At 40.3% G+C, this 13,213-nt stretch overlaps 1 protein-coding gene across 1 annotated transcript; it reads left to right on the top strand.

The window, feature by feature from the left end:
- Positions 1-4,110: 4,110 nt before the first annotated feature.
- Positions 4,111-5,073, top strand: LOC130291977 (olfactory receptor 5L1-like). The gene has a single exon (XM_056541410.1). It carries the CDS (start codon positions 4,111-4,113, stop codon positions 5,071-5,073), a length of 963 nt encoding a protein of 320 aa, XP_056397385.1.
- Positions 5,074-13,213: the final 8,140 nt, after the last annotated feature.

Raw genomic sequence — 13,213 nt, 5'->3', positions numbered from 1 at the left:
CCCGCTCCTCCCCGGAGCGCTCGCTTCACTCTCCCCGCGGCAGCGCTCCGGTCACGTCCTCTGACCCGGGGCGCTGCGATTCCGCTGCCAGCCGGGATGCGATTCGCGATGCGGGTAGCGCCCGCTCGCGATGCGCACCCCGGCTCCCCTACCTGACTCGCTCTCCGTCTGTTCTGTCCCGGCGCGCGCGGCCCCGCTCCCTAGGGCGCGCGCGCGCCGGGTCTCTGCGATTTAAAGGGCCACTGCGCCGCTGATTGGCGCAGTGGTTCCAATCAGTGTGTTCACCTGTGCACTTCCCTATATCACCTCACTTCCCCTGCACTCCCTTGCCGGATCTTGTTGCCTTAGTGCCAGTGAAAGCGTTCCTTGTGTGTTCCTTGCCTGTGTTTCCAGACCTTCTGCCGTTGCCCCTGACTACGATCCTTGCTGCCTGCCCCGACCTTCTGCTACGTCCGACCTTGCTTTTGCCTACTCCCTTGTACCGCGCCTATCTTCAGCAGCCAGAGAGGTGAGCCGTTGCTAGTGGATACGACCTGGTCACTACCGCCGCAGCAAGACCATCCCGCTTTGCGGCGGGCTCTGGTGAAAACCAGTAGTGGCTTAGAACCGGTCCACTAGCACGGTCCACGCCAATCCCTCTCTGGCACAGAGGATCCACTACCTGCCAGCCGGCATCGTGACATCCATAGTCCCAAATTGAATATTTCCTAGTTACATGATATGTCCTAGTTGTCACATATAATATTGTAGGGTGACCTTCATGTGGGTAACAGTTATAAGTGTTTGGTGGAAACATATGGTAGCTGGCTTTTTATTGTCTTTAAGCAGTTATAGGAAAAATAGTAATTTCCATTAAAAGAACGTGGAATACATTAACCCTTTTGCTGCCAGGGTTTTTTGGACATTTGTATCCCCTTTAGCCTGGGGAATGGCCCATATTCCAAATTTTTTTAGGGCCTAAAAAACAAGACCCCTCTACAGGCACAAGCTAAGAGAGGAGTGGGCATACATTCTGCTCCACTATCGCCTGTGTAGCCATTAGATTACAGTCAAACCGCTTTCTGGGTCTCCTCTATATGACAGTATTTTGTGAGCCCTATATGTATCTGAGATTTAGGTATTGTATGGTGGTATCAAATAACTGGAGATTCATGTCTTGCAGCATAAAACATAATATGACCACAATGATTTACAGGATAAGCTTGATGAATGACCATGAGGCCTAATGCACATATGTCCATTGCACTATTTCTTATATCTTATTAAATACAGGTGACACACACAAAGCTCAAACAAAATAAACAAACAATTTATAGAAATGTATCAAGAATAATGAGTCACAAGGGAGACGGGAAGAGCAATGAGATCAATTAGTGGAAAAGTGAAGAAGTATAAAGCAGCAGCAATCCCAGGCCTGACTCTAATATCTCATATAATGGGCCGAGTCACATGGTCTTTACATGGAATCTCATGGTAATTGATTTAATGTTGTCTCCCAATATGGAACTATGATCAAGAGCCTGCGTACACTAATACATAATTAGATCCGGAATAATTAGTAAGGAAACGAAAACTTTTCAGCCGTGTGTCCACTTATTCCAGACTTTGGATATATTAAGTGTACATCTCAGCAATGGAATCTCCTAGCAATCAGGTAAATGCCATTGTTAGTAAAAAAAATTGTCAAATTACCATATATTTGCAAATTATGACCTATTGAGGTTACTTTTTGACTGGCGTTTCAAAAACTGTATTTTAAATTTAGGTTTCATGGGGCCAAATTCAGACTGGGGTTCATTCAATAGAAAATGATTTATTTAGTTCATTTAATAAAAAATGACTCTTAAATCCACCCTACATCTTTGTTGTGCATGCAGGAAATATCATCTATATACAATCAAAGGTTATATTGTGGCAGAGACTGGTCTAGAGATATAATATTTCTGGAAAAGCCATTTAAGCCATGAAAAACTGTTTTTCTTTAAAGCAATTGAAATTTTCAAAAGAATTGAAAAAAATGCGGAGTGGAGTAGTTTTATACATTTCAAATCATTTCAACACTCGGTGTTGGTTTTGACATTTACTAAGAGGAGGAAAATAAAACCAATTTACTAGTCAGCAAGACTCAGAAAATAGACAATCATTATCTGTGATGGGGAGAACATTATCTGTGATGGGGAGAACGTTATCTGTGACGAAGAGAACATTATCTGTGATGGGGAGAGAACATTATCTGTGATGGGGAAAGAACATTTTCTGTTATGGGGAGAACATTATATGTGATGGGGAGAGAACATTATCTGTGATGGGGAAAGAACATTTTCTGTTATGGGGAGAGAACATTATATGTGATGGGGAGAAAACATTATCTGTGATAGGGAAGAGAACATTATCTGAAATGGGGGAGAGAACATTACCTGTGATGGGGGAAAGAACATTATCTGTGATGGGGAGAGAACATATCCTGTGATGGGGAGAGAACATTATCTGTGACGGGGGAAGAACATTATCTGTGATGAACAGAACATTTTCTGTGATGGGGGAGAGAACATTATCTGTGATGGAGAGAGAACATTATCTGAAATGGGGGAGAGAACATTACCTGTGATGGGGGGAAAGAACATTATCTGTGATGGGGAGAGAATATATCCTGTGATGGGGAGAGAACATATCCTGTGATGGGGAGAGAACATTATCTGTGATGGGGAGAGAACATTATCTGTGATGGGGAGAGAACATTATCTGTGATGGGGGGAGAACATTATCTGTGATTGGAAGATAACATTATCTGTGATGGGGAGAGAACATTATCTGTGATGGGGAGAATATTATCTGTTATGGGGAAGAATATTATTATTTGAGTCCTGCATCTGAAGAAGTCTACTTGAGGGATCTGGGACAGCAATGGTGAAAGCTGATGACTAGTAAGAAACAAAAATGGTTTTCCATTTGATTAAGGCTAATTAAAATGTGAATGGAATTATAACATTTAGGCTGGTGAATGTTTTCTGTTAATCTCAGAATAGAGAATGTATTTTTGGATATACAGAAGAATCAAGACTCTTTATTAAAGCACTTAGTTATTGCTAATAGATCACAGACTTTCATCTTTCACCAAACTAACTGGTATTAACAATATTCCCACAAGGTGAGCTTCTGAGATTTCCCTCCAACACATATCCCTTTCATATAATACATCCTTAGATGGAGTGTGCCCATTCTTAGTATCATATGATGTGTAGTTAGTTAGAAGTGGGTGGAGTGTATTTATCATTCCATTTTGATATACAGTATCTAAGATTAGATGTGCCCATTTTAGATATCATAAGAATTAACTCTTTATGTTTATAACCTATAACCAATAAAATCTATACATCATTATCAATACCTGTGTATTTTATTTTGCAAAACTCCTTAGTGTGAACGTCATCTCATATCATTAAAAAGAACTTAACATATCTGAGGAATTAGTCTCACATGGGAATTGTATTTATACTTGTCTGTAACTCACCTGGTCATAATTTTTGAAAATTTTCATAATTGTAAATTTTTCATATTTATATGACCATATTTCATCATTCATACCTGATTTATGACGCCAAGTAAAATTACCGACATAATGCAACTCTGAGCTTGTGCACATGGCTTCATACAAGCTTTGAGCTGTACGGGGCTGTAAAGCCACATTCATATTGAACAGGTGAGGACTTCCAAGGGGCGGTGAGGGATATCCCTCACCGCCCCTTGGAAGTCCTCACCTGTTGAATATTGCCTAGGTTGGGGAGGCTGCAAACCAGACTTGTTCTCTCATTCACGCAGACCATTGTTGTGTGTGAGTTCACACAACCGCTTCGGTAAGGGTTTTTTACTATTACTAATTGGACCCTGGAGTGGCGTTTTTTTTACGCTATGGAGCGCTCTTCCTTCTTGTTTTACATTCATATTGAAAGCCTGCAGTTTTATACAGTGACAAAGAGACCTGACATGTTAATCGAGTATTATTGACTTAATATCTTTATTTTATCCAATGTATTAAATAAATCATATCAAATTATTATTGTGTTATTTCAGGTATGTTAAATGGATGCAAAAATGAAACAAAATACAACAATGATCCCCTATTTCATTATAAAGGGAATCTCTGATGTTCCTGAGCTCCAGGCTCCTATATTTGTTCTGGTTTTACTCATTTATCTCGTTGTTCTTGTCGGGAATATGAGTCTTCTCCTCCTGGTCTGCCTGGACTCTCATCTTCACACTCCCATGTATTTCTTCCTTGCTAATTTGTCTATAGTGGACATGATGTCTCCTATTGTCACCCTACATAAGACCCTTCTAACCTTCATCACTGGAGATAAGAAAGTGCCCTACCTGGCCTGTTTGGTACAATTCTATATGTTTGTATCTTTATCAGGACAAGGATTTTTCATATTGACGGCCATGAGCTATGATCGATATGTAGCTATTTGTAAACCCTTGACTTATAAAATTATTATGAACTTCAAGATATGTCTTCTATTGGCATCATGTTGTGGGATATTTGGCTTTTTACAAGCCATTTCTTATGTTTGCCTACTTGCCCAAATCTCTTGTTATTCATCCAATGTGATTGGACACTTCTTCTGTGATCTTCTCCCTTTCATAGATATAGCCTGCAGTGACGTGACAACGCTGGTAACACTTTCCCGTATACAAGGGATGATTATTTTTGCCATTACCCCTCTTGTTCTCATTTCAACATCTTATATCTTTATAATAAGATCCATAATGAAGATAAGTTCCAACATTGGTAGAAGAAAAGCCTTCTACACGTGTTCCTCACACCTCACAGTCATTGTGCTGCTTTACACATTGCTGTTCTTGCAATACCTCATACCAAGTAATAACTTAAGCTCCAAAAAATTATATTCATTGTTTAACACGGCCATTGTCCCCATGCTCAACCCGCTGATTTACAGCCTTAAGAACACAGACGTCAAAACTGCTTTTAGAAGGAGGATCAGGAAGTGTAAAGCGAACACATTCTGCTGTATAACAGAGGGCAATGTCATTGGAACAAAGAAAGAAAATTGACATGCCAATAAAGTATCCCATTGTTTTTGCAAAATGAATAGCCTGAAAGGGGTAGTCTGCCTTTCGACATCTTATAAGTCTAATATATGTCTGATCGTGGAGGTCCAGCAGCTGGGACCCCCGTGATCTCTGTGCAGCACCTGGCGTTAGTTTAGAACGCTGGGTGCAGCACGGGGGCTTGTGCTGTCCCCCGCGATCAGACATCTTATCCTCTATCCTTTGGATAGGGGACAAGATGTCTAGAGGTGGAGTACCCCCTTAAAGGTCATGTAAAATTGCAGACAATGAGCAGTACCACTTTTGTTTTATTTTAATGAAATTATTATTAAAATTATTACTATTATTATAAAATTACTATAATGGTCAGGATAAACTATGGGGTAGATTTATCATTGCATTTGGAACTTTTTTTGCAACTTTTTTGGGGTACAAATAATGTGGCAAACAGCCTTACCTAAGCAACTTTCAGTTTTCCCTTTGCAGCTGTTGTGAATTTATGAAGTGCAAATGTTGCACATAGGTGTAAAAAAGTAGCAAAATGTCACAAGTCAGAGCCAGGTAAGATCTGGCTTACAAAGATGCCTTTGGAGAGCACAAAAAGTTGCACCTGCAACTTTTTGTGCGGAAAAGTCACAAAGGAGAGGAGGAAACATACAAAATCGTAAAATGGTGTTCTGCTGATTTTTTTTTTTTTTTTTTTTACTTATGTGCACCAAACTTATCAACTATTCTTGACACTATGATAAATATGTCACACATAAGCAGTCAGCCACCAATTTTGCAAGTTCTCCACTTAAAAAGATGAGAGAGGGCTGTAATTGTCATCATATGTATACCTGAAATTTGAGAGACATAATGAGAAAAAGAAATCCCATAAAATCACATTGTCTGATTTTTAAAGAATTCATTTGCTAATTATGGTGGAAAATAAGAATTTGGTCACCTACAAACAAGCAAGATTTCTGGCTCTCACAGACCTGTAACTTCTTCTTCAAGAGTCTCCTCTGTCCTCTACTCGTTACCTGTATTAATGGCACCTATTTGAACTTGTTATCAGTATAAAAGACACCTGTCCACAACCTCAAATAGTCACACTCCAAACACCAGTATGGCAAAGACCAAAGAGCTGTTGAAGGACACCAGAAACAAAATTGTAAATCTGCACCAGGCTGGGAAGACTGAATCTGCAATAGGCAAGCAGCTTGGTGTGAAGAAATCAACTGTGGGAGCAATTATTAGAAAATGGAAGACATACAAGACCACTGATAATCTCCCTCGATCTGGGGCTCCACGCAAGATCTCAACCCGTGGTGTCAAAATGATCACAAGAACAGTGAGCAAAAATCCCAGAACCACACGGGGGACCTAATGAATGACCTGCAGAGAGCTGGGACCAAAGTAACAAAGGCTACCATCAGTAACACACTACGCCACCAGGGACTCAAATCTTGCAGTGCCAGACATGTCCCCCTGCTTAAGCCAGTACATTTCCAGCCCGTCTGAAGTTTGCTAGAGAGAATTTGGATGATCCAGAAGAGGATTGGGAGAATATCCAATGGTCAGATGAAACCAAAGTAGAACTTTTTGGTAAAAACTCAACTCGTCGTGTTTGGTGGAAAAAGAATACTGACACAATAAATGTGGAGAATTCACATTAAGATAGGGAATAAATTGTCCAGCTATAGGAACCTAGACTACATAGATAAAGATAAGAAAATGGGGGGGGGGGGCTGTATGTAGTCAATGTTGCTATAGCTGGACAATTTATGGCCTATCTTAGTGTGAATTCTCTACATCTATTGTCTTAACCCCTGCATTTTTGTGAGATTGTAACCTGTGTCTTCTGCTTGTGAGCTTAGATTTGCTTTTGACTTGATAAAGGGACAAATCCCAAAAGCTTCTCTGCAAAATTCTGTATTCTGTAAGGTATTACAAGATGTATTTATATATTTATTTATATTTATTTATCTATCTAACTACATTTGTATTTCTATGTTCTTTTCTTTTTATGATTTTTTTTAAACATCTGAAATGTATTTTTTTTCTTTTTGAAGTGTACATATAGCTTCCTGTGAATTTTTTAGAATCATTTCTCATGTTACTGTCATATCTGTATATGAGTGTAATTGTAGTCAGCATATTATGATAAATTATTAGATTTAAAATAATTGAAAAAGCTTGAAGCACAAGTGCTTAACTAGAATTTCATGGTTTGTTCTAAAATGTCAGAGTAGCAGTTATGGCTTTATAAGCTCATTGTATCTCCAGTGGGCATGTTCAATAATTACTCTGGTAACATGCTTCTGGCATATTGGCATAGATTGTGGCATCTAAAACGGGAAAAAACCCATGCCGTAGCTCAGTGGAGCTGATCAGAACACCTGCAGCAAAATAGCGGGGTTCCTATCAGCTGAAAGGACGGCGGGTGGTCCCTTACCTTCCTCCGGGCTCCTTTAGTCCAGGAAGCCATGGCGGGCTATACAAATGAAGTGCTGACAACACTAATCTATGGCATAGCATTAAACAGTGTATGCAATCTTAAGATTGCATGTAATGGTCCCCTATAAGAACTTAAAAATAAGAGAATAAAATGTAAAGAAAAAGTCTAATAAATGTAAATAAGCCCCTTCCCTAATAAAAGTTAAATCACCCCCCTTTTCTCCTTTTCAAAATAAAATAATGTAAACAAAAATAAATAAAAACATATGTGGTATCACCTCATGCATAAATTTTCGAAATATGAATAAAGGTAAGTGTTATGGCAATTAGAAGGCAAGGAGGAAAAAACAAAAATAGAAAAAAGAAAAATCCCTGTGTTCTTAAGGGGATAAACTTTCTCTTTGTCCTCTTGCTGCACTCAAGGCCAGTGCCTCACTCGTAACACCCTAGAAACAGCCCTACCATGACCACTTACAGTACATGGATGCCCTTATGCACTCACCACCTACCTAGACAACACCATGACCACTCACATAGACATACATATGCATGTTTATGACACATAGCCACACATATGAACACAATCACCACATAGCCACACACATACAGCACACAATCACCACATAGTAACATACCACACACCATCACCACTTAGTCACACATTCAACACACAATCACAGCATAGTCACATAAATAACACACAATCTAGATAGCTGTAACATGTACATAAAGTCACATATAGTATATACACATTCCTACAGAACTGAACTGCCTCTTATCATGAAGCGACATGACAAGAAGCAGCTATGGAGATCACTTCATCTTCATGTCAGGGCCTGTCCCTGTCTAAATCATGGCACCGTAGGGGGTAGCAGGACAATAATGGGTTAACCATTGCCTGCCCCCCCCCTCCATGTTTCTTACATATAGTTTCTGCTGCAGTTGGGACTTACAGGAGGGGCTGTGCAGAGCTGGGGTTTTGTCACTATGTAAGGCTGCTCGTTCTTATGTCCCTGCACTTTCTCTGTGCGCCCCTGCCCCTCCTGAGCTGTGCAGGTCAAACAAAGCACAAGTCAAGGGAATTAGGAGCATTTAACCCATAACTGCGTACAGACCTCTGTGGTGCTACACAGGACAGGTGAGGACATTGCAGAGTATGAGTAAAGAGCATTTAATTTCCACCAGTCTGAGGAGGGGGATGCTCACTCCAATACAGATGGCAGCTTCAATGGGAGAAACATTTGGTGCTTTCTCTTGCTGCTGTATCCCTTGCACAGACCCCAGATCTTCTTGCCTCTGCCCCTGAGTAGGGATGTACATTGCACAGACCCCAGATCTTCCTGCCCCTGAGTAGGGATGTACATTGCACAGACCCCAGATCTTCCTGCCCCTGCCCCTGAGTAGGGATGTGCATTGCATGCATAACTACCCATTTTACTTCCTGTCAGGGAAAAAGTACACCTTTAGGAGAAACATCAAAAGGGCAGGAGCTCAAGCCACCTTTCTAGTCAACATCTGAGCGTCCATTATGTGCTTTTTTTCTTTTTGCAAAATTCAGGCAGGCTTTTGTATGTTTAGAACTGAGGAGAGGCTTATCTCTGCCATGAAGCTCAGATTGGTGAAGGTTGCAGTGATATTGACCTTCTGGAAGTTTATCACATCTGCTCAAAGGGTTTTTGGAACTCAGGCAAAGTGACCATTAGGTTATTTGGTCATCTCTCTTACCAAGGCTCTTCTCCCCTACATAGTCTGGTAGGGTAGCCAGTTCTTGTCAGAGTCCTTTTCCCCCCATACTTTTTCTCTTGTGTGGGGCACTTGATACTGATTTATTGCATATGTTATGGTCGTGTGGAACGATTAATGCTCATTGGAAGGAAATTCAGGTGCAAATTGAAAGTAGGACAGGAATAAAAATGTTTTGAACCATTTTTGTTGTGAATTCTGCCTAATATGGAGAGGCATTGGAAAAATTTGATCATTAGAATATTATTTTTGAGTAGACTTGAGATTATGAGAAAATGGATAACCTCTGATATCCCAAAGATTTTGAGTTGGTTAGAAGAGATCGATAAGGTAAAAAGCTATGAAAAGATCAAAAGTAAAATTGAAAACAACATAGGAAAATGGGATAAAACTTGGTGTATATGGAACGATTGGGTTTTTCAGTTTTCCTTTTTATATCTTTTATTTTTTTAATTATTTATTTATTTTTACCTCTGTCGTGGAGGGAGGAGGGTGGGAAATGGGAGGAAAATAAAAGAATGGATTTGTATAAATTTAATAATGAATCTTTTTGTAATATGTGTAAAATAAAAATGAAGTTAAAAAAATAAAAGTACATGAAAGTCCTCCAGAGCTAAATTTTTATTGTCATGGCAAGGGGTCTGAATACATACTGTATGTCCATGCAAACATTTAGTTTTTCCTTTTTAATAAATGTAAAAAAATTACTATATTCATGTTTTCACATTAAAACTTTACACTGCCTCCATATAGGACTTGGTCCCCCATACTGCCGCCATATAGTAGATAGGCCCTTACACTGCTCTAAAGTATCATTAGGCCCCACACACTGCTCCCATATAGTAGTAAGCCACCCAGCACTTTCCTCATACAGTAGCTGGACATCTCACACGGCCCCAATGTAGTATTAGGCCCACACTGTGGCCCTATATAGTCTCCATGCTTACCCTACATGTGGCAGTATGAGAAAAAACAAAACACCATACTCACCTGTCACATTGCTCACACCACTAATACCAACATATCCCTAGCTGGGACCTTAAAGGGGTACTTCGCCCCTAGATATCTTATCCTACTACCCAAAGGATAGGGGATGAGATGTCTGATCGCTGGGGTCTCGCCGCTAGGGACCCCCGAGATCTCGGCTGCGGCACCCTGCTGCCACGACTGCACAGAGAAAACTCACTCTGTGCGTAATGACAGGCGATACAGGGGCCGAAGCATCGTGACATCACAGCTCCGCCCACTCATGATGTCACAGTCCGCCATCTTAATGCAAGTCTATAGGACCTGTAGACCTGTATTGAGGGGGCGGTCCGTGATGTCATGAGGGGGCAGAGCCGTGATGTCACAATGCTCCGGCCCCTGTATCGCCCATCATTACGCACAGAGTGAGTTTTCTCTGTGCAGTCATGACAGCGGGGGGCTGCAGCCGAGATCGCGGGGATCCCCAGCGGTGGGACCCCCACGATCAGACATCTTAGCCCCTATCCTTTGAATAGGGGATAAGATGTCTAAGGGCGGAGTACCCTTTTAATCCATGAAAATCGTTTCCTGCAAAGAGTTCCGAGGCAGGGAGTGAAGCGTGCTGCTGCATTTTTTACTTTCTAGACACCCATAGGGAACTATAAATGACAATCATTAGATTGCTATATCCTGTAACATAGTACTGATCAGTACTAAGGGCAATCTTCTTGTACAGCCTGGCTCTGCAGGCTGAACAGAATGATTGGCCTTCCAGCATGAAGGAGGCTGGTAAGAGACCTCATTTGTGCTATTTGTGCTCATCAGACCCCTGCCATTGCATGGCAGGGTCCTCAGAGACTGGTAAGAGACCTTGCTTGTGCCATTTGTGCTCATCAGACCCCTGCCATTGAATGACAGGGTCCTTGGTAGGCCCTTTGGCATTGTGAACGGCATTGATCACGGTATCTATAGGATTAATGATGGATATAAGCATGATAACTGATATCAGCCATAAGCTGATAGCAGCCGGGACCCGTCATGGTGCACTTAGTCCCAGAGCACCATAGCATCCATTTACGTCATGTGTCCTCTAGGGGTTAGGAAGCATTTTAGGAAGAAATATTTTAAAAAGTTGACCTGTTTCCCTAGATATAGTGAACTGTCTACAGAAATAAAGTATTTGGATGCCATAGGATGGGTTCACACATATCCATTAACATTTCCAGACCACCATGGTTATTGATAATAAACCTTAAACTGTTCTAGACCACCAAGGATGTTGATAATAACCCATTTCCTGTTTCAGACTGTCAGGGATGTTAATAATACTCATTGATTGTTCTAGACCACCAGGGATGATGACATAAGTGCCTTTATAGTCCTAGGTCACTAGAGCTGCTAGTATTTACTCTTTTGTTTCAGTGGAGGTCTGACTGCTGGGACCCCTGCTGATCCTGAGAAGGGGGACCTATTTGCTCACAGAATGAATGGAGTACACCACACCTGTTTGGCCACAGTTCTATTTATTCTCTGTGAGGTCACCAAATGTACCTGATTGCTGAATGCCTAGTGGCCTTATAGAGAATGAATGGAGCAGTGGCCTACCATCTAGCCTGTTATCCCTATCCTTTGGATTTTAAAGTCCCCCTTAACCCTACTGAGCAGGAATTCTCTGGGCTGCTTTTATTTTATCTGGGAACAATATTTATCTTGACACTGAATAACTCTTATCTGGGAGCTTTATCTGGTTCCTGTATGGGTAATTATTTAGGAGCTATATGACAATACTTATCTCTTGGTGTTTTAGATCGTAAATTACTAAGGACAATGTCCAAGTCTCTAACTATCTCATTAGACGCTCATGTAGAAAACAACAATAATACAGTAAATATTAGAATTAATTAAGAAAAACAGAAACAGAAAGCATAATGAGTCCCAATGGATCTTGAAAGAGCAAAGGGATTAATTATAGTCATTAAACATATTCTATATAAAGCTTCTGTGTTTCCAATTCATACCAGGATATCACTTCTATGTACAGAATTTAACCACAATTTTATGGTAAATGACTTTTCGATATGTTATTAATTTCCTATTAATATGTGATTCTACTACTATGTCTCTGTCTTAGTGAGAATATATCTGTGTGTGTATATGCTGGGATTCTAGATGTTTTTGTAGGGTTCTGCAGATTTTACTGAAAATGTTACTGCAGAGTGTCAAGTCCATCATCAATGGCCATGATGGGTAGTGGTGTACATATAAGATCCTGCAGAATCTGTAACAGGGTCCATCAGTATTTAAAGTAAATCTCTGACAAGTATCAGGGCACAGATGTAACAAATTAACCACTGCACCCCTTATTCTACAATTACTGCCTGGCTCTCCTCAGTTATTGTCATATTTGGTTTATCTGGCTTATGAACTTATCTGTATATATCAGTAGCATAGATAGTGGGGGGCAGAGGTAGTATAACCTCGGGCCCACTTAACCCCTTAAGGACCAAGCTAATTTTAAACTTAACCCCTTAAGGACGCAGCTCATTTTCACCTTAACCCCTTAAGGACTCAGGGTTTTTCCGTTTTTGCACTTTCGTTTTTTCCTCCTTACCTTTTAAAAATCATAACCCTTTCAATTTTCCACCTAAAAATCCATATTATGGCTTATTTTTTGCGTCACCAATTCTACTTTGCAGTGACATCAGTCATTTTACCCAAAAATTCACAACGAAACAGAAAAAAAAAATCATTGTGCGACAAAATCGAAGAAAAAACGCCATTTTGTAAATTTTGGGGGCTTTCGTTTCTACGCAGTGCATATTTCGGTAAAAATGACACCTTATCATTATTCTGTAGGTCCATATGGTTAAAATGATGCCCTACTTATATAGGTTTGATTTTGTCGTACTTCTGGAAAAAATCATAACTACATGCATGAAAATTTATACGTTTAAAAATGTCCTCTTCTGACCCCTATAACTTTTTATTTTTC

Source organism: Hyla sarda, chromosome 9 (assembly GCF_029499605.1).
Source record: "Hyla sarda isolate aHylSar1 chromosome 9, aHylSar1.hap1, whole genome shotgun sequence".
NCBI lineage: Eukaryota > Metazoa > Chordata > Amphibia > Anura > Hylidae > Hyla > Hyla sarda.
Note: the sequence above shows the minus strand (reverse complement) of the source record. Positions and strands in the feature narration are given on the sequence as shown.